This window comes from Podarcis bocagei (genome assembly GCF_964188305.1).
Source record: "Podarcis bocagei genome assembly, chromosome: 9".
Lineage (NCBI taxonomy): Eukaryota > Metazoa > Chordata > Lepidosauria > Squamata > Lacertidae > Podarcis > Podarcis bocagei.
In genome coordinates, this window is record NC_138134.1 from 54,059,816 (window position 1) to 54,086,829 (window position 27,014).

At 42.6% G+C, this 27,014-nt stretch overlaps 1 protein-coding gene across 30 annotated transcripts in view; it reads right to left on the reverse strand.

The window, feature by feature from the left end:
• Positions 1-27,014, reverse strand: part of ANK2 (ankyrin 2) — a gene marked incomplete at its 3' end in the record, with an annotated part of 325,504 nt that overhangs the window by 132,760 nt on the left and 165,730 nt on the right. For 14 of the 30 annotated variants that reach the window (XM_081208031.1, XM_081208022.1, XM_081208041.1 and 11 more), the window contains exon 2: positions 2,047-2,148. In XM_081208031.1, the coding sequence (XP_081064157.1) occupies positions 2,047-2,148 (102 nt within the window). Of the gene's footprint in view, positions 1-2,046; positions 2,149-11,622; positions 11,969-27,014 lie in introns of those variants that run through there. The other 16 variants (XM_081208036.1, XM_081208023.1, XM_081208013.1 and 13 more) reach the window with 8 other exon arrangements.

Here is a 27,014-nt window from a genome sequence, read left to right on the forward strand (position 1 = left end):
TAGCAAACACAAGTCTCTTCAGATAAAATATCTCAGATCAGCTAACATAACAGTGGGGAGTAACTCCCACTGAACTTTGTATGAGTTACTCCCACGTAAACATACCGTATTTTTCGCTCTATAGGACGCACTTTTTCCCCTCCAAAAATTAAGGGGAAATGTGTGTGTATCCTATGGAGCGAATGCAGGCTCCTTGGCTTCAGCGATAGCAACGCGAAGCCTCCAAAGCGCAGAGGGAGCGCTCCCTCCCCGCTCCGGAGGCTATGTGTTGCTTCCGCTGAAGCCTGGAGAGTGAGAGGGGTCGGTGTGCACCGACCCCTCTCTCTCTCCAGGCTTCAGGGATAGCCGCCTGAAGCCTTCGGAGTGCAGCGGGAACTCGCGCTGCGCTCCAAAAGCTTCAGGTTCCTTTTGCTGAAGCCGGGAGAGCAAGACTCTCCCGGCTTCAGCAGAGAGGGAGACCTGCGCAGCGCCCCTTCAGCGAAGCGGGAGGAGAAATGAAAGGGGCTCCGTCTCTCCTGCCGCTTCACTGAAGGGGCGCTGAGCAGAGAGGGGGAGAATTTTTTTTCTTGTTCTCCCCCTCTAAAACAAGGTGCGTCCTATGGTCGGGTGCATCCTATAGAGCAAAAAAATACGGTACTTAAGATGTTAATCCCCATATCGGTTTTTTTTAAAAAAAAAAAACTATTTTTTTCTTTCTCAATTCACTTGTATAGATTTGAAATGAAGCAAATGCATGATCCTTTGCATGCGCTGAGGCTGTTCCCAGTATGAAACAAACTAGTTTGCATTTGAGCAGTTCTGATTACTGCAGATGTCCATTAGCTACTTGATTCTATCTGCTCCAACACACATTAAGCTCCCCTCTAAAAATACCCTACGAAGTGTTTACTTGCTGCCTGATGCTACACAGAAATAGCAAGGGAAACCTCAGACTTCCGCACTTGGGATCACTGAACACCAGGTGCATTGTGGAGGAAGATACACTTGATTTGTAGAAAGCAAAAGGGACACACCATGTCCAAGAGCAAAACAGAAGCTTTCCAATTTCCATAAAAATCAATAAAATATGTCCCTGCCAATGTATACTACTGCCCTTGAAATTTTGATTGAAGAGGAGTAGGTTCATATCTACTAGGGGAATTAAATTCGGGGGTGGGGTGGGGAATCTCTCAATCTAGAATATCTGAGTGGGCAAACATCACAGGAGCTGTTTAAGCATTTGATAAAAGTTGACCGCTTCCTTTCCTACTGACGTACAGGAGGCATGATAATAATCTTGAGACTTCTGGCTTTTACCTTTCCTCTGCAAAATCAAGAGATTATAATTGTAGGAGAGATAAGACTCACAGGATGCAAAGTTGCTAACATGCTTAAGATCTTTTTTTAAGGAGAGACCCAGGTGTTCTATCTTGCTTGCGATCAGAATATGGATGGAGTCAAAAGGAAATTTCTCTATAAGAAGAACTGCCTGTTAACTAATTTAAGCCTATTCTGAGCTATTGATCTACTATTAATCTCCATGTAAATGGAAAGCGAGCAGCCACCTTTTCTTGTTATTTATCATGTTTATAGTACTCATTAACTATGGAGTCAAAACATACAGAGACTCTATTTAAATGTTCCTTTCCTGATAACCACGAATAATGGCAGCCACTGAAATCACAGACTGGGCTTTGGCAAACTTAAATAGACTGATCTGTCCTGGACTGGAGACTGAGCTAAATTGGGATTTTTTCTTTCTCTTTTTGTTGTTATATGTTGGAAATCAATAAAAACTATATTTGTTTGTTTTTTGTTTGTTTGTTTAACAGTTCACATAATAAAATTGTAGATAAAACAGTGAAAATTGTGTGTGTGTGTGTGTGTGTGTGTGTGTGTGTCTCACAGGAATATCTTTCCACCCCGCCTTCAGCACTCAATTCAATGTAGGGGGAAGGAAAGGCCAGCAAAAGAAAAAAACACTCCTTCCCTTCTTCCTTCTACCCAGTTCCTCTGCAGTTCCCACTTGCATATTATGCCAAAATCTGTAAATCATGAGCCACTTACCTGATTACATGTATTGATGTCTATTCCTCCCTTCAGATATTCCACAACTTTGTCCAGATTGCCAGCCCTGGCAGCTCTGAGGAAGCTTGCATTGCTGTCAGACTGTGAAAATAAGCAAGAGGATACAATTACATTTCTTCTTCAAAGGTACACAGCACAAGTATGACCAAAGAAAGAACCTGCATATTTATGTTACTGAAGTTTCAGTTCCAGTAATTTGCACTCCAAATTTGGGGATCCCTATTCTAATACAGATTATTTACCACAAGCTGTGGTGTGCATGTAACCATATGGAAAGCCAATAATCAAATATTTGACCAGTATTTCTCAACAATGCTTTCCCAAAATATCCTCAACCCTGTTGCACTTCACTGTCATTGCCCCCCAACTACTGTACCTTAGCTGGAAATTTGAAAGGATACCAATACACATACAGCTGTTCTGCACCTGCAAAGATCTGGCTAATGTGTGGACATCTGGAAAAAAGGAGCAAGGAAGCGTGGCAACATTGGGGCAGCATTAAGTGTATATATGGAAGTAATGTTTGAACCGGTTGAATGGTTCAATGTGGATCTGAGCAGCAAAAATTTGTCTAAGTTGAGCCAAAAAGAACTATGATTTTTCCCCCAGGTAGAAATATAAGTGATCAGTAAAACATAATAAAACAAAACAGAATCCAAAAGATAAAAAATTACCACCACTACAGTTACTCACACCCGTTATAATCTTGTCAAAATGCCTAGTTATGGTAATATACTTTGCTTTTCACATGATTCAATTGATTCACAAGAGAACAAAAGACTAAGATCTGGCTGGTTATTACAACAGATTAGGTCAAACTTTGTCCTTTTCTTCTGTGTCTATCTAAGCCAGGGCTGGGGAACCTGTGACATTCCAGTTGTTGTTAGACGCCAGGTCTTATCAGTCCCAGAAAGCACAACCAATAATGGGTGGCTAAAGGTAACCCAGCCCTGAGCTCGCCCTTCATAGTTGCTGTCCGCAAGCATCTCCCATCTCTTTTCCCTCACCTTGATCAACAGCACACAGCTCTTCTTTAAGGTTTTTGCCACTCCAATCTCATTGATCCCTTCCACCATCAACTCCCAGCCCTGATTCATTCCTCTGCTCCTCCACCCATCATTCCCTCAGGTTCAAGCTGCACAGCTTACTATCTTATCTTCTATAACCATTTTGCCTCCTAAGAAGAAGAAGAAGAAGAAGAAGAAGAAGAAGAAGAGGAGGAGGAGGAGTTTGGATTTGATATCCTGCCTTTCACTCCCTTTAAGGAGTCTCAAAGCGGCTAACATTCTCCTTTCCCTTCCTCCCCCACAACAAACACTCTGTGAGGTGAGTGGGGCTGAGAGACTTCAGAGAAGTATGACTGGCCCAAGGTCACCCAGCAGCTGCATGTGGAGGAGCGGAGATGCGAACCCGGTTCCCCAGATTACGAGACTACTGCTCTTAACCACTACACCACACTAAGGCGTTAGATTCACTATTTTCTTGGCTTGCTTGTGTTGTGTGCTCCATTACTCCTTAGGGCTCCACTTCATTGCCCTTTTCTATCAACAGAACGCAACGCCCCCACCCCAAAAAAACAACCCTGTGTGACGGGTTTTCTCCCAGCTCCAATTGACTTTTGCTTCCTTAACAAAGGGATAATGTTGGTCAGATGGACCTCATTTCCCAGCAGATAGAACATTAATCTCTTACGTGGTATCACAGCTACTCAATCAAAGACTTAGATAAATGCTCAGAAAGCTTCAAAGTGCTTCATTGCTATATGTACAGACAAGAGAATATTTGTCCAAGTATACCACCATGTGAAGCACAATCCTATCCATGCTTACTCAGAAGCAAGTCCCAGTAAGTTCGTCCTTCCTTCCTTCCTTCCTTCCTTCCTTCCTTCCTTCCTTCCTTCCTATCTTTCTGATTTGTATATTGCCCTTCATCCAAAGATCTTATAGTGGTTCACAGCATAAAAATACAAGATCAAAATACATAATAAAAACAAAACAATAAACCTCCCCATTGAGACGAAATACAACATAAAAGTGTTTGTGACGCCTGCCTTAATTTCACAATATTGCTATTAACCCCCCCCCCACACACATAAATAACTGAAGGGCAGATTGCTCAAAAAAACACAACCACACAAGGAGCACGTATATGCACTGTTAGGCAAATGTAATTGTGAGTCCCCAGTTAGGGAGTTTGCCAAATGATCTGTTTCCCAGAAGAAAGGTAAAGAATAATGTTATGTTGGGGCACTGTGGAAACTTAAATCATTGTTCCCTGCCCAGTGCTAATCAGAACTCTGCTGGTGAAAGTGGGCGTCCTCAGTGGTCATGTTGCTATGGTCCCCTCCCAAACCTGGAGACACTCCTGGTTTGGGGGGGGGGGGTGAAACGGGATACAAAATAATTTTTGCTTGTTTGGACCTGTCATTAGTGGAGCCAAAAAGGCACTTGGAGGATTTGTCTTGGTCTACTTCCACCAGGGTAATACTTTGAATACCCCAGTAAAGTAAACCTGTCCATGAGAAAGGAAGCAAGGTGAAACCATGGGCAAAGGACAGTCATGCTGTTCTGACCTTATACCACACTTAATGCACATATTATTGCACCTAGAAATGGCAAATTAAGGCTGAAAATGGGATTCCAAACTTTTTAAAAAGCTTCTAATACAGCCCTTCCCCCTGAGAGAAATAAGAAAACAACACTGATTTTCTGCTCATTGTACTCTGGATTTTACCCCAGAACACAAAGATATAGAAATACTTTAAGGAGATCCTGGTGCATATTACAGGCTCCTCAGTATCAAGAAACCAGACCACCCTACTTAACACAACTGCAAGGAGGAGAAAAAGGCATTGCAGGAGTCTTTTTCTAGCATTCAACATCAGCCAGTGAAGCTCTGTAACCATGACACAGCAGCAGTGTCTGTCAAACACTTGAAAGCGAGGCGATCTACTGCCAGAGAAGACTTTGTGCAATGCAGCAGACTCTTTTATTACAAGCGCAGAAACTGAAAGCAGAAATCGATGATGGAACCTGATTTTTTGTGCTTTCATGCTATACCACAGAGCACATACTTTTCATGATTAAGTATGGCAATGTTGCATTTAAGCAATATTGCTGCATTTTTTTTCACAGTTCTTTTTTGGTTGACATTGCCTTGCAAGCATTCAATAGGGGGAAAATGAGCATGGCTTGGGGGCAGAGTGCTACTGTGATGGTGAACTCTGCTCTAATCAATCCATGTTCATTAGCACATTTGTAGAACACGCCCCCCCCCCATATAGCTGAATGCACCAACAGTCTGCACAGCAGGGCTGCGAAACCTGCAAAAGCAGGAAACCTCATCATGTGGAGAGGTCCCTATGCACACACACATAAGTGTTTACACAAAAAGAAACCTGAATTCTTGCTTCCAGGATAACCAGTGGAACAGAGGCAGCATGGTTTTATACTTTGATTTTATTTTATTCTGTGAACCGCCCTAAGACCTTTGGGTATAGGGTGGTATATAAATCATCATCATCATCCTCCCCCTCCACAATGATGTCAAGTCAGGCTAGTGTGGAGCTGAGGAGTGTGAAAACACAACGAATGATACATCTGCTTTCAGTGTGCACATGTGGTTCCCAACTGAGTGACAGAATCCACATATAGAAGCTTGCTTCCCCACACAGATTTCTCTCTTGGTAGAGTATGATGAACATTATTTCTTTTTATTAACAAATTCAAAGCTGAGCATGCAAAAAACCCTACCCGTTATTTTCTTTAAAACAGAAAAAAAAACTGTGCTTCTTCCTTGAGCAGAGAATATTTTCACTCCAAGGGCCACAATTCCTTCAGGGCAACTTTACAGGGGCCGGAGGCAAAAGTAGGCAAAGCAATAAATGCAAACGTTTCCATTCTGCAGCAGGCTACACACTCACACATCCTTCTCTATCCAGACAAGAAAGAAACATTATCAGAGTTCAGTGGCACATTCAGGCCAGGCAAAAAAAACCCCAAAGAGAGTGAAAGGCGAGGCTGTGGGCGTGGTGGTGTCATCCTGGCAAAAGTCCGAAGGACCAGACAGTGTGACCTAGAGGGCCAGTCTAGAAGTTTCCCACCCCTGTCCTTGAGAGAGCATGCATAAATAAATAAATAATGGTTTGCTTCCTGAACTTATTGCTCTGCATATAGGAATTAATGACTATTAATTTAATGCTGGTTGTTGACTTTAAGAAGTATTTTTTGTGTTCCGTATATTCAAACCCCCACTGCTGCCTTGCATTTCTTTTCATGCCACTAATTTGCAAGATGAGGTCTCCACAGCTACAAACGAAAACTGTCCTTAATCCACCTTAACGTGTTTATCTCTTGCTGTGCCTGTGGTGCTGGGGTCAGCCAGCACTGAAGGATCCCTGGAACGTCTTTGCATTCCCCCTGGATTTGGCAATGGAGAGTCACCCTTACTTCTAAGTGACATTAATTTTCAGGTTGCATCTTGAGAGCTCAGATCACATTACCCAAGTCATCGGTTCAGTTGTAGCCAGAAGAAAACATATTACATGACAGTCAGAAATACTTAATTGATAGGTAATGCAGAGCTGCATGTTTTCTCCTCCCATCTTCAGAATAAAGGTAAGGAACTTCCAGCTTTTACCGCACAGTCAAATGTCACCACAAGAAGGAACTATTGCTCATGTGTGTTTTTAAGGTTCTTTTCTGGCTCACTGCCACTCACTGAGAGGGGGAGGGGGGGCAAGGAAGTGGGAGGCCAGCACAGGGCAGGCACAGAGTGGATGCAGGACTGGGAGCAATGGATTGGCTCTCCTGCAGGGCCAACAATGAGCTGCTGCTGCCTTGGCCCCTCTGCCTTGCTCAACAAGCAGCAGTGACCTGGCATGTTCAAAAGGTGGGAGAGCATCACAGTCTCACCCACACAGCCCCACAGGCTGCTACTGCTGTGCCCCTCTTCTAGTGCTGCCACATCACAATTTCTGGTAAAGGTGGTAAAAGTGAGAGGAGGATTTCTTTATAGCAGGTATGGGGAACCTTTGACCTTCCAGATGTTGTTGGAGAACAACTCCCATCAGCCTTGGCCATGTTCTCTGGGGATGATGTGAGGCACAGTTCAGCAACATCTGGAGGGCCAAAGTTCACCCCCACCTGCCTCATAATGGCTCTGGTTCTCTACCTCCTTGCATCTGTGCATGTATCTGTTTTGATTTGTGAGAGCAGGTAGAGGGAGGACCTGCTGCAGGGAGGTGTAGCTGGAGACCGAAGTTTGAGAAACACAGGATTAAGTGCTTTCTTCTTGCTTTGAAATTGGTAAATACCAATGCTGAAGGGACAGGGACTGTGCGGCCCAAGCTGGTGGGATGCCAGGAACCTTCCAACCTTCAGCTGTCAGATGAGCAGCCACACAGAATTCAAAAAACGTGGCTGGGAGTGCATTTGGCAGTGAAACTGAGGCAGGGGTGGAAATGTATTTGAAGGAGGCAGGAAAGTATGGGGCTGTCTCCTGATTCTTAGTTGCCTGATGCAGCACTGGAAGCCCAGTGAGGGATTAGAAGGAACAGGTCAAGTATAAGGACACCATGCTTCAAGTGAACTGAGTACAAGCAATAAAAATGTTCCTTATGAAACAAGAATATCTCATACTGACTATCTGGTTACGTTTCAGGAAGATGTGATTTCTCATAGTTAAGACATATGCAGGTTTTACTTGGCAGTTACAACTACCCATAGCATTTTAGAATATTAGAATATAGAAATAACAATATTAATAATAACAATAATAATTTGAACAGCAGCGATTTTCAAAGTAGGAGTAATGTAGACGCCTGGTTAACTCTTTCCATATGAAATTTTGATCTACAGTACTTTTAAAATTAACCTTCTATTGACTTCCCTAGCCTCTCTTCTCCAGTATAGCTTTGCAGTTTCAAAGCTACTGTAACTTCCTCCTGATTAAAAACTTGGATTTGTTTACAAGCCTTTTATTCAGTACTTGCCTTTAACAACAACTACTACTACTACTACTATACACCAGCCTCTCTGGGCTGCTTACAGCATATATTAAACATATATTAAACAGCAAACATTAAAAAATAGTTCCCTTCTTCTGAGCCAAGCCTATTATTTCTATTTTATATTCCAAATGTATGCTAATAGTAACTTTTTGAAAGACCATTCCAATGCCTACATCATACACTTACCTCTTTCCATGTGGATAAACTACATGACTTTTCCAACACATATTCTTTACCATTCTTGACTACAAATTGGATGCAAAATATCACTGAATTAAGCATATGCTAAATTACTTTGCTAAAGCCAATGCAAGGAGTAGTTAATATCAGCAAATAATACTGATGAAAAATATTTAACAAGCAGCTGTATAAATCTAACCCTTAAAGCTCTCCCATAAATCCACTGTAATCATTTGGCAATCTAGCTTTCACTGACATTTGTAGGATTTCTCAAGCTACATTAAAAATAATAAAAATAATACACACACACAAAGGAGCCTGGGAGATAAGTGCTATCTTAATTTTACAAAATGAATGCAGTATTTGTGTGAACTGAGGAAGTTGTGAACACTTTCTCAGCAAGCAGTATTACACATAAAAAGCAAATGTGATAAACAACTTGACCTGAGATGAAATAGGTTGCTTTGTGTCAAGATTTCCAATGGCTGTTCCTGAAAACATAAAAAATATCATGCTGTTGGCATTCGTCTCGAGGGGGACAGTGACTATAAGGGAGAAATCAACTACAACCTATCAGAAGAAAGTCTTTCATCAGAATCCAACCCAAACACTCTTCACTGTTAGTTGGGTTTAAGGCAACTCTTTTCAATCCATGATTAAACTGAAAGTATGTTTGATTAGAGTACTTTTGTGACTTCGTATTTCCATTCCAAACACATCAGCTGGCCCCAATACAACAAGGAGCAATCTGAACAAGGAAAATGGGGTTGCCTGTACAATACCCCCTCTGGGGATAGGGGTGGGCAGAAAATCTCCTGCTTCGCAATGTGCACATGTGGAAAGAATCCAATCCAAGGATTTGTGTGTGCAGCAGGCATGAAGGAGACTCATTTTGCCTTCACGTTCCTTTATCAACCCTGTACCCTACCCTTTGTACTTCTTCCAAATATGAAAATGTGATGGCAGCGTAATATTATTATTTGCTGGATGGTTAATGTGAGGTCCTCCAGATGTTTTTGGGCTACAACTCCCATCATCCCTGATCAATGGCCATGCTGGCTGGGGCTGCTGGGAGTTGGAGTCCAACCACAACTAAGAAAGCCTCAGTTACAGGTAGGTAGCAGTGCTGGTCTGCCATAGTCGAAACAAAATAAAAAAAATTCCTTCCAGTAGCACCTTAGGGACCAACTAAGTTTGTTATTGGTATGAGCTTTCGTGTGCATGCACACTTCTTCAGATACTGTCTCTGAAGGAATTTTTTTTATTTTGTTAAGAAAGCCTTAGCTGCCCCTTCAATTTGATCCGTGACTTTATATCTGCACAACAAAATAGGGCCATACTACAATGACAGGTGCATAATTGCAGCAGCCCAAAGATTAGCTATTTGAAGCTTCAATAAGCAGATATTGCTACAATGGGAGGAAAGACTAAGTTACCAACATTTCACAGCTTTTCAGCCATCACCATACTGCCCTTTCTTCCCAATGAAATTTATGCACCAACTAAATTGTATTAGCCCATTTCAACATTATATAACGAAGTCAAACAGACCTGCTGTACTGCACTAACACCTATTAAATGTTATTATCAGGATTCACACCACTCCATCTCATGGAATTTCAACCATAACAACATTTCTTCTATTCCAAATGACAAACCTATTCACCTCATAAACTGTATTACCCATTTCAGTGATACTGAACCTAAAATACTGCAAAATCATACAGATTGTACTGCAACTAACTCCCATAAATTGTGGTAATCATGGTTTGCACTGCTCTGTACTGGTACAGAAATTCCAAACAAAAATTTCCAAACTTGTCCACTGACAAATAATGACTCTCCATGGTTTCTTTCATAGCCCTACCTGGAGATGCCAGAGATTGAACCTGGACTATTTTTCATGCAAACCATGTGCTCTATCACTGAGCCATGACCCTTTCCTCCAAAATGACTGGCACCAGCTCTCCAGGGTTTCAGGCAAGGGGCAGATTGCTACAGATTCCCTCCCCCTCAATTTCTCTTGCTGAACTCAACTGCTGCTGTAAACTTGACTGTTCAGTTAAATTCCAAAGGGAAACTACTTCTAAATGTTCTTAATTCTCAAGGCAAGCAGAGTGAGGCAAAAATGCAGTAGAAAAATCCCCAATAAGCTATTTACAAAATAGCTTTGCTTGTGATTGAAATAAGGGAAGGATTTCAAGCAACTAGCTTTTACCAATTAAAAATGCATGCCATATTAACACTGAAAATGTAAAATAATAATTATTATTTTTGCTAAATTGTTGACAGGAAACTAGCAAGGAGAAGTGGAATATCAAAAATCTGTGGGTGGGGTTACAAACATGTCACGTGGCCACTCCTAATGAGATTGCATTGATGCAAAGTTGCCAATTGTAACCATACATTATAAGGGAGTGCTACTTTTGAACTGATACCAAAGAAATTCTTCTTAAACAGCTTTGACATTTGATGAAATATGTGATATATAGTCTTCATTTGCTGTATGATTTCTACTCAGATTCCATCTGACTTCCCTTCTTACTGCAAACATTTTATTTCTGTGATGAACATGAAACTACTTTCAAGTGAAAGTGTGTAGAACTGGCTGAATCAGGAGAATAGTGCAGCGAGCCAGCACAATTAACCTTGAAATGTGAATGCAGTTTTTAAAATTATACATTTGTGGCATTTCCCCCCTCCTGCAAAATTCACTAAGCTTGCAGTCCTATGGACACACTTACTTGAAAGTAAGTCCTGCTGAGCTCATCAGTACCTACTTCCAAGTAAAGATGCATGGAATTAGGCTGCTAAGTACTTATATAGTGAATAAAATATTTGAAAAATTGTGCTTTGGCTTAAGTAACTGCAAACATTGACAACATGAGAGATCACATTGACCTGTGTAATGAACTTTTTTCTGTAACTGAGCCTTTATATATCTCCTAAACTATGGAAAATATACTTAACGGAATAGCACAGTCCATCAAATGCAATTTATTGATTTTATGTTCTCAAATGAGACATCAGTACAGTCTCTTTGGAATGTCTACTTACAAAAATATAGTAAAAGATATTCTTTTATTTATTAGGAGCTCTATCTCCTGAGTTTTTTTGCTACTTACAATCTTATATTTTACATGCTTGGAAACACATTCCAGGAGCTACTTTGCTCTTCAACAGATCCCCAAGAATGACCATCTGAATCCAGCCACCAGCAGTTTTTAAAGTCACAGACCCTATTTCACTGCTCAGCATTGCCAGTAAGCAGGTTCAAAGAGTTCTCTGGCTAAGAGGTCTTCTTCTTCTTTTCTACACAGTCAAAAGGCCTATTAATCCGCCTTGTCGCCTCTTTATAGACTTACCAGTGTCTCAGGATATTTAGCCTCTTCGTTGTTGCATCCATAGTAGTCTGGAATTTTATCCACATCTTGTATGTTTCCTTGCACTCTCACACCCTTGTCCGTGTGACAAGCCTGGCAAACGGGTGCATTGCCCATATCAGTCCTCCCCGCTCACTCCTGCAAGTGGGTTTGACTTTGAAGTGTCCTAAACACTCCAAAGGGGCACAGTAAACAATCCAGAAGGATAATTACTGACCCCGTGCTTTGCTCCCCTCAACTCCCCTCGCCAGAGTTTTCTTTCTGCAGGCTGCCCTGTGTCGAAAGGGAACCTCAGCAACTGCAGACAGCATTCAGTGACCATTTCCAATTCAGGCGCTGCCTGTCTATTTTTACACCTACTAGGCCAGCTATGCATGTAAATTGAATGGGGAGGGGGAAAGCAACATACAGGCAGCCTGACTAGCGCAGAGTTAAAGTCCTACTGTGTGAAATGCCTCCGCATACAAGGGTTATTGAATTACCCAGCTGCATGCCTTTGAATGTTTTGATTCCCCCCCCCCCAACCCTTCTACTGTTCACATTATCCCTTGGTGCTTGCCCAAAGCACTACAGTTCAGAATGCTGTATGCTAACACCCCGGTACTTTCCAGGAGAGGGGGGGGGCATTGCGGGAGGAGAAAAACTTTCACATGAAATGATTAATTCAAAATGCCAATTACTTTGTATTTAACACACAAATGCTACTAGATATGTAGTGCTTTGTTTTTTTAAAAGATCATCATATGGTACTTAATAAATATGCAACTATGGCATATTTGTTTGTTCTGAATCTGCATTAGGTGAATGAGTCGTAGCCTCATAGAATTCCTTTGGTAATTCTGCAGAATTACAGCATTTGAGTATCCTTTAGGCACTTTGAGCCACTACCATTTTGCTCAAGCAGCCATGCTCTCTAAAGTACAAATCTTAGAAGCAGGCCTCACGCAGTCAGTTGGAGCTTTGCCAAGAATACAAACTCAATTATATTTATCACCAGAAAAGTAGACATATGGTTGTATCCAGATTTAGGCTACAATCCTAACCACACTTTCCTGGGAGTAAGCCTCCATGAATTCAACAGGACTTTTCTATGTAGACATAGCTGGGATTGCACTGTGGAGACCAACTGATAGCAAGATGACATACATTAGTGGTGTCCCATTTATTTCAGCTGGTCTATGGCAAGCATGGGGATGCGAGTGGCGCTGTGGGTTAAACCACATAGCCTAGGACTTGCTGATCAGAAGGTCGGTGGTTTGAATCCCCGCGACAGCGTGAGCTCCCGTTGCTCGGTCCCTGCTCCTGCCAACCTAGCAGTTCAAAAGCACATCAAAGTGCAACTAGATAAATAGGTACCACTCTGGCAGGAAGGTAAACGGCATTTCCGTGCGCTGCTCTGGTTCGCCAGAAGCGGCTTAGTCATGCTGGCCACATGACCCGGAAGCTGTACGCCGGCTCCCTCGGCCAGTAAAGCGAGATGAGCGCCACAAGCCCAGAGTAAGCCACGACTGGACCTAATGGTCAGGGGTCCCTTTACCTTTACCTTTACCTTATGGCAAGCATGACTATGGTTTGGTTTGCATGCAGCAGTAAGCCATACACTGAAACAAACTATGGGAACCAGGCAGAGCGCCTTCTAAGTAGTGGTGCCTGCTCTGTGGAACGTCCTCCCATCAAATTTGAAGGAGATAAGTAACTATACAACCTTTAGAAGTTATCTGAAGGCAGCTTTGTATCCCATGGGTGGGGTACAAATAAGATTACCAGAAGCAACAACAACTGCTACAAAGGAGAAGCACCATGCTGGTTGGCACATGCTACTCAATCTTGAACACTTCGCTTCTCCCTTTCCAGAGGTAATAAGCAAAGCATGGAGAGGCTGAGTTAGCATTACGTATGAACCAACACTCGTATTCTGTTTCTTTCTGAACCTATAATGAATTGAAGCCATTGTTTGCTTTTGGTTTAGCACTTTGTAGTTTGTATGGAAAAACAAACCATGAAAGCTAGTTTGCATGTACCGCTAAGTCATCCACACTATGGTTTTGTCCCCTGCTCCCTGGGGGAGTGAAGGAAGCATGACTGCAGCATGCACTAACACGCTGCTCATTCACCATAAGCCATGGCTTGTTTCTGACCACAGTTTACTGTTCTTGGGTGAAGAAGGCCTAAATCTGGTTCCAACCCACTGAATATACCAAAAGTACATTCAATTAAACTAAAGTGTACTAAAGGTAACTGTTACGGTTTTCGTTATTTTGACACACATTTTCAAGTACTTACTGATTTTGTACAAAATTGTTTCTTCTTTATCAATTTTTTTTAAAGAAACAAACAATATTCAGTAACCAGTTGTCATTGATCCAACATCTTTATTGCCCTATTGATTTGTTACCCTTCACAGCTGCCAGGATTTATAATCGGATAACTGTGTTTTTCACCCTTTAGGATTACTGACCTACGGGGAATTCATGCTTGTGTTAATTATGTCAAGTTAATTTAGAATGGCTCTGTGCTTCTCTTTTTCCCAAGATGTCCAGCCTTTGGTTACTGCAATATTTTATTATTTATATTTACTGCCAATTTATAGAGGGAAGTGTCAATTGCATAGCTAGATATTGTAATAAAATTCAACTTGTGTGACAAAGGAAGCTTTGAGATATGAAGTTGAACAGATTTCATGTATTGAGATCTCCAATAGGTCTCAAAATTTAGATATATTAATAGTAATCCTCAGTCAAATTCAACAAGCTCATGGGACTCCTCCAGACTATCTGTTCAGCTTTAATCCTGATTTGCTTGTACAAAGCTTATGTGGTGGTTAGACTATGTTCAGCCTTAATGTGTATTCATTCTGAAATTTACAGGGTGCTTATATGACAATTAATGGTCATCCTGATTCGTTTGTTAGGTGTCTAGATGTCAATCCATTTATAATTCATTCATCTCACATTTTCAGTGTATTTCCTTTTCCAAACTTTAAAGATAGATTTTTAGCACCAAAGCAACAGACTGCTTTAATCCACTTTAAATATGCTGGTCTAACATCCTGATATACACTTCAAGTATACCATAATATTCATAATATTGATAGTCTGAAGACCCCAAGGCTTGAAAAAACCCAACTTCTTACTATTTCCTTGCCTGGTAAGATGCCAGGCATGCCATATTCAATATTGATGTGACAGGTTATGGACATCTGAAGCAATTCCACCCTAACCCCAGTCTAATACCCGTTTTAGGATTTCTTAATATGATTAATAATAATAATAATAATAATTTTTTATTTATACCCCGCCCTCCCCAGCCAAGGCCGGGCTCAGAGCGGCTTACAAGCAATAATAAAAACAAGATGAGTGATTATAACTTAAAAACAAAAATAAAATACAACATTAAAATAATGGAACATTAAAATATTAAAATGGAGCCTCATTGCAGGAGAAGGAAAAGAAAAAAGAAAAAGGGGGCGGAGGGAATCAAATTGGCTCCAATCCAAAGGCCAGGCGGAACAACTCTGTCTTACAGGCCCTGCGGAAAGAGATCAGATCCTGCAGGGCCCTGGTCTCATGAGACAGAGCGTTCCACCAAGTTGGGGCCAGTGCTGAAAAGGCCCTGGCTCTGGTTGAAGCCAATCTAACTTCCTTAGGGCCTGGGACCACTAGGGTGTTATTATTTATGGACCTTGAGGCTCTCCGTGGGGCATACCAGGCGAGGCGGTCCCGTAGGTACGAGGGTCCTAGGCCGTGAAGGGCTTTAAAGGTCAAAAGCAGCACCTTAAATCTGACCCTGTACTCCACCGGGAGCCAGTGCAGCTTGAAAAGAACTGGATGAATATGCTCCCATGGCAGAGACCCTGTGAGGAGCCTCGCTGCAGCATTCTGTACCCGCTGGAGTTTCTGGGACAGCTTCAAGGGCAGCCCCGCGTAGAGCGAGTTGCAGTAGTCAAGCCTGGAGATGACTGTTGCATGGATCACTGTGGCCAGGTCGGGGCGGGAAAGGTAAGGGACCAACTGCTTGATGCGGCGAAGGTGGAAAAATGTCGCCTTGGCTGTTGCTGTGACTTGCACCTCCATGGAAAGGGAGGCGTCAAGGATTACACCCAAACTCTTAACGGAAGGCAATGGCACTAATTGGGCCCCCGCAAGAGAAGGGAGTTGGTCCCTCATCCCCATGCTATCCCGACCTAGCCATAGGACCTCTGTCTTTGAAGGATTTAGTTTCAATCGGCTCCCACGAAACCATCCAGCCACAGCTTCCAAGCATCTGGTCAGTGTGTAAGGGGCCGAGTTGGTGTGGCCATCCATCAGTAGATAGAGCTGAGTGTCATCAGCATATTGATGACAGCCCAGCCCAAAGCTCCGGATAATCTGGGCAAGAGGGCGCATAAAGATGTTAAAAAGCATTGGGGAGAGAACTGCGCCCTGCGGCACTCCACACACCAAGGAGTGGCGTGACGACATTTCCCTCCCTAGTGCCACCCTCTGTCCCCGACCAGAGATAAAAGAGCACAACCAGTTACGGGCTATGCCCTGTATCCCCACGTCTGCAAGGCGATGGTCCAGAAGATCATGATCGACCATGTCAAAGGCTGCTGACAAATCTAAAAGGATCAGCAGTCCTGACCCGCCTCAATCCAGTTGTCTACGAATATCATCTGTTAGGGCAACCAGAGCCGTCTCCGTCCCAAAACCAGGACGGAAACCGGACTGAAATGGATCTAATGCCGATGTTTCCTCCAGAAACCTACCAAGCTGTTCAGCAACCGCTCTCTCAATTACCTTACCCAGGTATGGAAGATTTGAAACTGGGCGGTAATTGGATAGGTCTAAGGGATCTAATGAAGTTTTCTTTAAGAGTGGACGCACCACTGCTTCCTTCAGTTCCCCTGGGAATGTCCCCGTGTCAAGGGACAAATTGATAATTTCAACCAGGGGGGTCCGCGCAACATCTGGACACTCCCTAATCAGCCAAGACGGGCACGGATCAAGGAGGCAGGTGGTGGGCCTACCAACTTGGAGGAATCTATCCACATCAGTAGGGAGTATCCGATCGAAATGGTCCAACACTGGACCTGAAGTCAGTCGAGGGGCCTCCAGTTCAGTCACTGTGTCTAAATTGGCAGGGAGGTCACGGCGGAGCAACAGGACTTTCTCCGCAAAAAAGCTCGCGAATGCCTCACAGCTGTGGGTCGAATTTGTGCTTAAATTTGGTTGTCCTCCTAAGGACGTTATTGACCTAATTATTCTAAAAAGTTGTGCCGGGCGAGAGCTAGCGGATGCAATGGAAGCTGCAAAGTAAGATTTCTTAGCAGCTTTCATAGCCATCTCATAGGCTTTCATAAGCGTCCTATAAGATGTTCTTGAGGCTCCGTCACGAGTCCGTCGCCATACTCGCTCTAGCCGTCTGAGATCCCGCTTCATTTTCCGGAGCTCCTCAGTAAACCAAGGGGCCCGGTTTCGACGGGGTCGCAGAGGACGCTTAGGCGCGATCTCATCAATGGCTGCCAAGAGCCGGTTATTCCAGTCCTCAACAAGGTCATCTAATGAGTCGCCAGGAGGAGCAGGGTTCCGCAAGGCTTGTCGGAATCTATCAGGATCCATCAGTTTTCGCGGACGAGCCCAAATAGGTTCGCCACCCGAGCCGGGGAGGAGCGGGAAGTCAATCTTGGCTTTTAAAGCGTAGTGATCAGACCATGGCACTTTCACAGCAGGGAGCATGATCACATCTATGCCAGCCCCAAAGATCAGATCCAACGTGTGGCCTGCTTGATGAGTGGGGCCCAAAACAAACTGGGAGAGCCCTAGTGTTGCCATGGAAGTCACTAGGTCTAGAGCCTGTGAGGAGGGAGCGGCATCGGCAGATTAGGAGAACTTGATGGGGCATTTGTTGAGAGGTGGGTGAAGCAACTTTCAAGTACTCACAGAAGGTCACAAAGGCAACAAAACAAATCAGACAGCTACACCAACAATGCACAGGCCTGGTGGAAGCAGTGTGACTGGGGCAGTGGGATTCCCTCCCGACAAATTTCTTTGCTATGGGCGGGTGAGAGTTGGAAGAGTTGTCACTGCACTGCACCTTCCTTCTGCTGCAAAAGTCTCAGAGTGCCTGACTAACAGAGGATGCTGCAAAAATGAACAGACTTGTTTAGAAACTCCCATAGTTGCAGATAGTTGCCTCTCGTTTTTTAAAACATCTGCGGCATCAAAATTTATGCATGCAACTTCATATGAAAAGGGAAATATCAAACTCTTAGCACAATATCCCCATGACATTCCATCAAATACAGAACAGAGCTGCCTCCTGTTCAGCAAAATTCAAGCCTAGCTTTGTGGCAGAGTTCACTGTGTGTACAGATCAACTCTGCCTATTTTGTTTGTTTTATTTAACGCTGTCCTATGTTTTTAATGTCATAAAAGACAGCAGTTGGCAAACCCAGAGACTTGAAGCATGCTCTATAAATATAAAAGGTTAACCTCCTCAGTGTTGTTTCCTGTTCACACATATCTGCCCTCTCACATTCCATGTCTAATGAATAAGGTTTCTAAAAATTTATGGTAGCTGTCAATACTGTGAAATTTAAAATCCAATGTGCAGTTGCAACTCGACAAATTCCATTTACTTTAGACTCAAAGCTGAGAGGTGGACAGAAGGGAGACCAAAGTAGTAGGAGAGTTTCATAGAAACAACAGGTTTCGATACTTGATATTCTTCCAGTTTTCAGATTAATTATATTAAAAGAGACATGTCCTACACACTAGATCTCTGCCTGGCAATAAATGTTATTTGAAGAATTCCACTGGATGAAGAACACTGACAAAATGCATGGCATACTTTTAAGAGCATATAAATGGATAGGCAAGCAGGAAACAAAGTCCACGGACTAAGTTAAAAGGGTGCCAAATACTGATCAGCACACATTCCTTTCAAAAACTACTTGCAGATGGTTGTGATCTACATAGATATCTAAGACAAAGAAAGGGGCAAGCTTTCTGCCAGTGAACTTCTAACAATGCTAGTGCTGTTTGTTACACTGCTTCAAAGTTATTAAGGGCAAATTACTCAGAAAGCAAATATTTTCATCTTTTGCCAGATTGAGGCGGGGCAAAGCAATCAAACCATGTGTATTATTTAGAGACTTAAATTTCAAAGTCCTTATGGAAGGGTGGAAAACTCCCAGGGTCTCGTTAATGCCATTGTTATTTGGGTCTGTCTCTCAGATCTACCATATCACATAGCAGCTAAGAAACTGAAAACAAAAGCTGGTTGTGACAGTAATCTGGCCTGTACATCAGTATTATATAATTAAAAACACAAGCAATGGAAAAAAGTTAGAGGTTGCTTTCACCTTCTTGAATCTAGAATTAGTCAAAAAGTCAAAAGGGCATTGATGGAAAAGTGCTGGGCACATTAGAGGCTAATTAGCTTATGGTGCCACGAGAAACTTGATCTCAGTCTGCCCTAATGTTACCCTCATTGGGGAGTTAAGGTATATAAGAAAAACTGTCAGTTCAGGCCAATGTCCCAAGTGGTCCAGGATCCTGTTCTTGCAGTGGGCGGTCAGATGCCTGTGGGAAACCAGCAAGTAGGACCTAAGTGCAGCAGTATTCTTCCCACCTGTGATTACAACTGAAGGTAGAACATAGACATTGTGGCTAGTAGCTATGGTGGTCTCTATTCCAGTTTTAGATCAGCATCTTAAGACCAACCCTTGATCGGTTCTTTCGTTTCTGTTTCACTGAGTGACTTTACTTTTGCTTGGTTATCCTTGAAATGTCCTTTTCAATTCCAGTACTCATTTGCAGTTGTTTCTTCAAATTCATCTCCAGGGAAAAATTATGGATTAATATTTTTCAGTTGCTAAATAACACTGAGTAGAATTATCTTAAAAGCCAATGCCCCCTTTCCATCATCCTCTGAGCATATCCATCTATACTGAAAGGCTGAGCAGCGCACATCTAGTGCACTGACTGATGCTCCAGCGAAGAGCTTTGGACCAGCTGATCACTACCTTCTTTTCTGCCTATTACTGGCAAAATATGAATTGAATGTGTGAACTGAACATACGGGTTAATATGGCTAAAATACTCCATATATTAGGACATAAAGCCCCTCACACAACTGACTGAGAAGTGTGGCTTCGTAACTATCTTGAAATGTTTTTCACTGGACTTGTTCATTGCAGCTGTGCTCTTAGTAGTGTGTGTTTTAGTATCAGTATATTCATCTTATTTGAACACTAGCATTTCTTTGTCTTAAATTCATTCTGAACCTTATGACTATCCATATGGATTTTGCACTACACAGAGTAAAGAGAAAAGTCAAAATATTGAGAAGGACGTGGCTTAAGCACAGCAGGTGCATAGCATCTCTTAGTTTTTGACATCAAGAGCAGCTATAAATCCATTTAAGCACTTTGTAGCCATCCAAGCCATGGGATTCATGGAAGCCCTAACAGGATTTGTTATTTTTAAAGGAAAGAAAATGTGATCCCACCCCCCTTACACACAATTCACATGATTTGACGAGCAGTCTCTAACGAAAGCACCTATTGAAATTATGGGTATAGCAGCTAGAAATACATGAACAAGTTACAGAAATGAGAAAGTGTGGAAGATGATTTTGTTTATTTTGCTTTGGCACTTAACACTAGATTCTACACTGCTAAATATATACAGCTAAATATATCCAAGAGTAGGACATATATAGCACTACTGCTGATAGCTGGTAAAATAATAACACTTTGCATAGTGGAATACAAATGCCCAAAGCTCTTTGCATACAAGATGTCACAGCAAACCTTACAACAGCTATGTAAGATAATGATAATGACCTTTGCATGAGGATGATATTGCAGGTGCAGGGAGGAAGAGCTGAGGAAATACCAATTAGGGGCTATGATTGTTAGTTTGGGAATGAGTTGAGCTTTGAAGCACAGGCCATTTTTTGCAGCCTTTCAACCCACACTTCACATTCTCAGGAACTTCACACATGTACATTTCAACATACAAAGGAACATAGCTGAGTTGGTCACAGCATGGTGCTGATAACGCCAAGGTTGCAGGTTCAATCCCCATATGGTAAAGGTAAAGGGACCCCTGGCCATTAGGTCCAGTCGTGGCTGACTCTGGGGTTGCGGTGCTCATCTCGCTTTATTGGCCGAGGGAGCCGGCGTACAGCTTCCGGGTCTTGTGGCCAGCATGACTAAGCCGCTTCTGGCGAACCAGAGCAGCGCACGGAAATGCCGTTTACCTTCCCGCCGGAGCGGTACCTATTTATCTAGTTGCACTTTGACGTGCTTTCGAACTGCTAGGTTGGTAGGAGCAGGGACCAAGCAATGGGAGCTCACGCTGTCGTGGGGATTCGAACCGCCAGCCTTCTGATCGGCAAGTCCTAGGCTCTGTGGTTTAACCCACAGCGCCACCCGCGTCCCATAATCCCCATATGGGATAGCTGCATATTCCTGTATTGTATGGGGTTGGACTAGATAATCTTCAGGGAGCCTTCCAATTCTGTGATTCTATTATCCTGCATGTCACCTCAAAACGGGGATACGCTTCTATTATTTATTTTCTCTAAGGCACAAGCTTAAACAACATGAGGATCCATAACTCATAAAATCACAATATTTTTTTTAAATGGAATGAGATGTCAAATCTTTTTGAGTTATAAAATGATTCAAATATGATTACAATTGAGTTCCTAAGCTGATATTTTAGTTACTTGATCTTCCTGTGTGTGGAAGTGATACCCTTCCTTAATGTCCATTTGCCTAGCAATGGACGATGGTTAGATATATAAATAAAATGCTGTTTTATTTGCAGTAACTGGGTAAGTGCCATGCTAACAGAATATAATGGAGGCCCAACACGTCATATTGCAAAATTCACCAACTCCGTTATGCTTCACATACCAAATGCCATTTCACTGAGGCAGCTCTATATTTTCTCTGATAAGTAACATTTGCAAATGCAGATGATGGTGGGATAAAACAGCAATCTGGAGCACAACACTTCTAGCCTCGCTACCCATTAAACACTCAACCAATTACAAATGCATATTCTTAGCCATATTTGAAAAAAACCATCACCAGAAGGCCCTTCCTATATGCTGAATGGTTCAATGCATTAATCATAATAATCCTCTCTTGCTAGTACCAGAGACAGAGAGATCTTTTAATCCAAGAACTGCCATATGTCACTACATTGAGCATATAAATAAAAAAGCAGACAAATCATGCTATTAATCATTGCAAGCTACTGCAATAGAATAGGGGGAAAGAGAAATTTTGCATGAGTACATCATTTACATGGTGAAACAGTATCACAGTGAAAGGCCTAACCACAACTATAGATAGATCTCTATAAATGCATTTTTAGATGTATTGAATCCTGGGCAAGATGGAGGCACTGGGTGAGTAGTTCCTGTGTCCGAGAAATGATGCCTATCTGAAGGAGGTTTGCAGAAGGCATGCAAGTATTATGGAAGCACATTCATCCTATGCAGTTTCCCTGCTCTTCTACATACAAAGCAACAGCACCAGTCTCAAGAATGCTTGGCCTAAAAAGAAGCTCCCTAAAAGATGCAGAATTAACCAGGCACTTATCATCATATGCTAATCCTCTTGTGTGCTGCCAACTTCAAAAATGTCAAGTGGCAACACATCGTTATACAGCTTAGCATGGAACAAACCAGAGACCATAAATAATTAAGGAAATGCTTGCATTATTAAACCTGGAACATCAAAAGATGTTCATCAGTAGCAACATAACCTAGAACATCATTATAGCACTGAAGACCTGTGGTGCTTTAAAGAAAAAGAAACCTTCAGCATAACTGTGGCTGTTCTAAAGGAACCTGATCATGCCCTCCAACACTTCAGAGGGCGCAAGTCCAGCCCGGGGCCACTTCCTGGGTGCTTGAGCCCCTAGCCATACAGCACTATGCTCAGGCAATGCTCACTAGCATCTTCCTCTGGACCTAATGGCAACAGTGGCCAGACAGAGTCAACACACAAACTCAACCACCTCACTTGGTCAGCTGGCAAAACATATGATGAAATTGAATCCAGTCTATATAAGAGCAAAGACTAAGTGGTGTGGTATAGTGGTTAAAGTGTCAAGACTTAAGCCCTGGAAGACCAGGGTTCAAATGTCCATTTGGCTATGAAGCTCAGTGGGTGAGCTTTGGGCCAGCCATTGATTTACAGCCTAGCCTACCTCACAGGGTTGTTGTCAAAATAATATGGAGACAGGGAGAGCCATGCACACCACTTTGAGCCCCTTGAAGGAAAGGTGGGATGTGAATGCATCATAAAAGGAAAGGTCCCTTCCTTCTTCTTTCTGAACGGATCCTCCCTCTGCAGGGATAGGGAGGCAGGTGGGGTCTTACTGGATCTCTTGTTGTAGTAACAGGAACTGTGCAACTGCCTATCTGTACTCCCAACTCTGATATTTCTTCTCTGCTCAGTTCTGGGCAGGTTGTGTTTCCCAGGGACATCTTCTGGGTCACACACTACCCATGGCATCTTCATATCACTTCAGTCCAGATGCAAAACATAGTTAGTCTTGCTGGGGAGAAATGAAGAGCACAATTACCTCTTTGTAATGAGCACAAAGTAAGTGTTTTAGTGAAAGAAACCTTCCCAGCACCACATATCCATAGGACATCACTGGCAGACTCCTGCAGCTACACAGCCATGTATGTGTGTGAGGTGCCTCAAATAAAGGCATCTAAAAACCTCAGCACAGCCATGAAACACAACATAAATTTCACAAATACATATGAATGATTTCTTTTGTAGGTACAGCACAGCCTGTGAGAAATGGCTTATTCTCTTGCTAACTTTCAGATGAGAGTACGTACAGTCATACCTCGTGTTGCATCTGCTTCAAGTTGTGTCTTTTCTCATTACGTCCCACGGCAACCTGGAAGTACCAGAACAGGTTACTTCCGGGTTTCACCGCTCGCGCATATGCAGAGGCGCAAATCGCGCAGTGCCTGAACAGAGTTCAACAAAGTCTTGTAGGTCATTTAGTCCAACTCCTTGCTCCATGCAAGAAATCCAGAGCTAGCGTATTCCAACAGATCTCCGGGCCTGGTTCGAGGTGTTGGTATTGGTGTAGAAAGCCCTACACAGCTTGGTACCAGGATACCTAAAAGATCGACTCATCCCGCAACATACCCAAATGATCATAACATTCTGCAGAAGAGGTAGACCATTCTGCACAATGTCAAGACTGGGCATTTTGTGTGGCAGCACCTACCCAAGCATCTCATTACATTCTTAGTACGCTATGAATAATGGTAAGCACAAGTTTAGCTTTGGTTATTTCCTTCATGGAACTATTCCAATGCCCTTCATGAAGTCTACATTTCACATGCTCACCATCAGTGGAGGCTGGTCGATTAGGGCAAATGTCTCACCAATCTCAGTCTGTCCCCAGCCAGCTCCTGCCTGTCTACATTCTTACATACAACCACTCTTGGGTGTTGCAGTGCTGTAAGCTTCCTCTTCCTTGGTCCCAATGTTGCTCTTGTAAGGAGGAGGATAGGGGGAAACTAGAATTAGTTGGTTCTGCCTGCCATTGCCTGCCCATCACTGACTCTGGCTTCAGCTACTGTTGATCTCCCATTATCTTGTTCATCAGTTTTCAAAACATTCCTAACTTTCAAAATATGTAGATATACAGACTTTGCTGCCAGAGATGTTTAGTACTTATTCCCCTTTCACATATTCTAAGCACTGCTGCCAACCTTTTCCACTTTCCTAAAAAATGAAAGTAACAAAAAACAAAACAAAAAACTAAGCTGGTTCCCTTGAAAGGCAGATGTTGTTTCAGCATTCATCTACATCTGGGTCACAAAAATAGTTATCATAGGATTATATATTAGCAGCAAACATTTAATCTACTCTGGAAGTGAGCATACATGGTTTTGATATGGAAATGTGTTTTATGTAAAAAAAAAAAAGTTTTCACATTTATCTGTGTCTGAAAGGAGTTGAGAATTTATAGTTCAGATTTAGGACAGTGGTCAAAAACATTCTTTGAAAATGAAGATAACCAAATGTAATTATTTATTCTTTAGAAGAAAGTCTGATTTTGAAAGCTCAAATATTTTTCTAAGTATTTATGGGTCTGTTTGGGCCCTCTTATGGACTTCTTCAAACAGCATACAGTTCAAACTAAGGAATTAGACGATTGAAATCCTCCAGCGCAAATTTCCCTTCCCATCAGCCCCAGCAATCATGGCCAATGGTCAGGAATGATGGTTCAGCAACATCTGGAGGGCATCACAACAGCTGCCCATGCCGTAGTGGCTGCCTCTGTTTAACAAGCAGTTCACGTAGAACAGCTCCCCACAGGTACCAAGACATTGTCTTCACGATTTGCAGAAATCCTTTAAAAGATTTGTGGTGATATGGCAAACTGGTTTGATCTGTAAGATGAGCGAATGAGGTAGAGCTTTATCACAAGGTGGGTGAAACATGCTGTTATTCTGACAAATGAAGATTTAAAAATCCTGCAGTGCCTGGGCTCAAAACACAGTTGTGGACACAAAGCATATTTTTAAAGGTTAGAGGTGAATAACTTTGTATGTGTGTGTGTGTGTGTGTGTGTGTGCGCGCACGCACGCATGTGTGTGTGTGTGTGTGTGTGTGTGTGTGTGTGTTTGTGTGTTTGTTTGTGTGTGTGTGTGTGTGTGTGTGTGTACTTCAGAGCTACCCATATTAACATGTAACAAAAGATTTGGCAATCAATATGTAAATAGATGTATTCAAGTCTGCAGCTTCTTCTCACTGCCTATTCTCTCCCGTTCCACACCCACCCATCCTCAGAAACAAGTTCTTAATTACTTCAGCCAGTGAAATAGAGTACCCAGATATGAGCAGGGGCCATTTCCAACAAAACTAATATGAAAACCAATGGCTGCATTTTATCCAACATGCACTTTCCCTGCAGTCACTTGTTTTCTGCTGGTGAATTTTAAACATGTTTTCAAACTGCTTTCACTGGGACTAGCTGTCTCATCATATCTGGCTACGCCCTCTTGCACACCGAGGCAAATTAAGACTCTCAGATTCACTCTCAACTCAAGCCTAATTTCCTAATTGATTCTGAACTCTACTTCAGAAGAGGGTCAGAACATGGGGTGGTGCAGAAGAATGAAAAGAAAATGAAAGAAGCCTCATATAGGTGCCTTGGAGCTTGTCTGAGGCCCGGGGTGGAAGACTTGTTTGGATAAGGTAATAAACTCAAACGAAAAGGCAGTCTGTCCTTAGCTGGGGTCCCCAGCCAACTTAGCCCTCTGAGAAACAGGGCAAGTGTACTTGGCTGCCCTGCCCCCCTGCACAGGCCTGTAGTTCTCTTTGAGATGGTAAATCTGTGTCTGGGCTGCAACACTTCAGACTGCAGGCTAGAGGAGTTAACATGGCTGAATGCTCACTCCTCCATAAAAATAACAACTTGCATGCAAAAAGTTAGCAGGCCAAGGAAAGGCTAGAATATGGCTTCCTAATATCAAGCTTTTTGTGTGTGTTTTTGAAGAAGCATCTGATCACACTCATCTGATTCTTCTAGACTTCTCCATGTTCCAACCGTCTTTTCCTAGGTGCCCCATCTATGTCCAACCTTTCTCTAGAATCTGGATGACTTGCTATGACATCTGCTCAGCCAATAGCAAGCAGAGACTCTTAGGGACAGAGACCCTTCTGAGTGGCTTCCTATCAACAACCATAAAACCCTTCAGCTCATAGATATGCCAGTGTTTCTCAGACTTTATAAAACCATAGCCAGTTATTTCTAGGCATAGTTTTCACTGATATGCAATACACTTCATTGCTGTATCAATATTTGGAAGTAATTTTACAGGGGGTTTTTTTAGATCTTATGTTTATCTTCTCCCCTCACCCCTTTACAGTGGTACCTCGGGTTAAGTACTTAATTTATTCCAGAGGTCTGTACTTAACCTGAAACTGTTCTTAACCTGAAGCACCACTTTAGCTAATGGGGCCTCCTGCTGCTGCCGCGCCGCCGGAGCACGATTTCTGTTCTCATCCTGAAGTAAAGTTCTTAACCTGAGGCACTATTTCTGGGTTAGCGAAGTCTGTAACCTGAAGCGTATGTAACCTGAAGCGTATGTAACCCGAGGTACCACTGTAATAAGAAAATCTAAAATTAAAATTAAACAAACCCGCCCCCCGCATCCTGCCATAAACTTACTTGATCTTCCTTTCATCACCCTAACCTAGAATATACCCACTTTGTTCTTTTATTCCATATACTGCTTCTTCCTCACCTTATTGGTTCATGCACAACTTCCCAGTTTCCCTTCTAGTCAATAGGCTACCACCTTCCCACATTTTTCCTCCTACA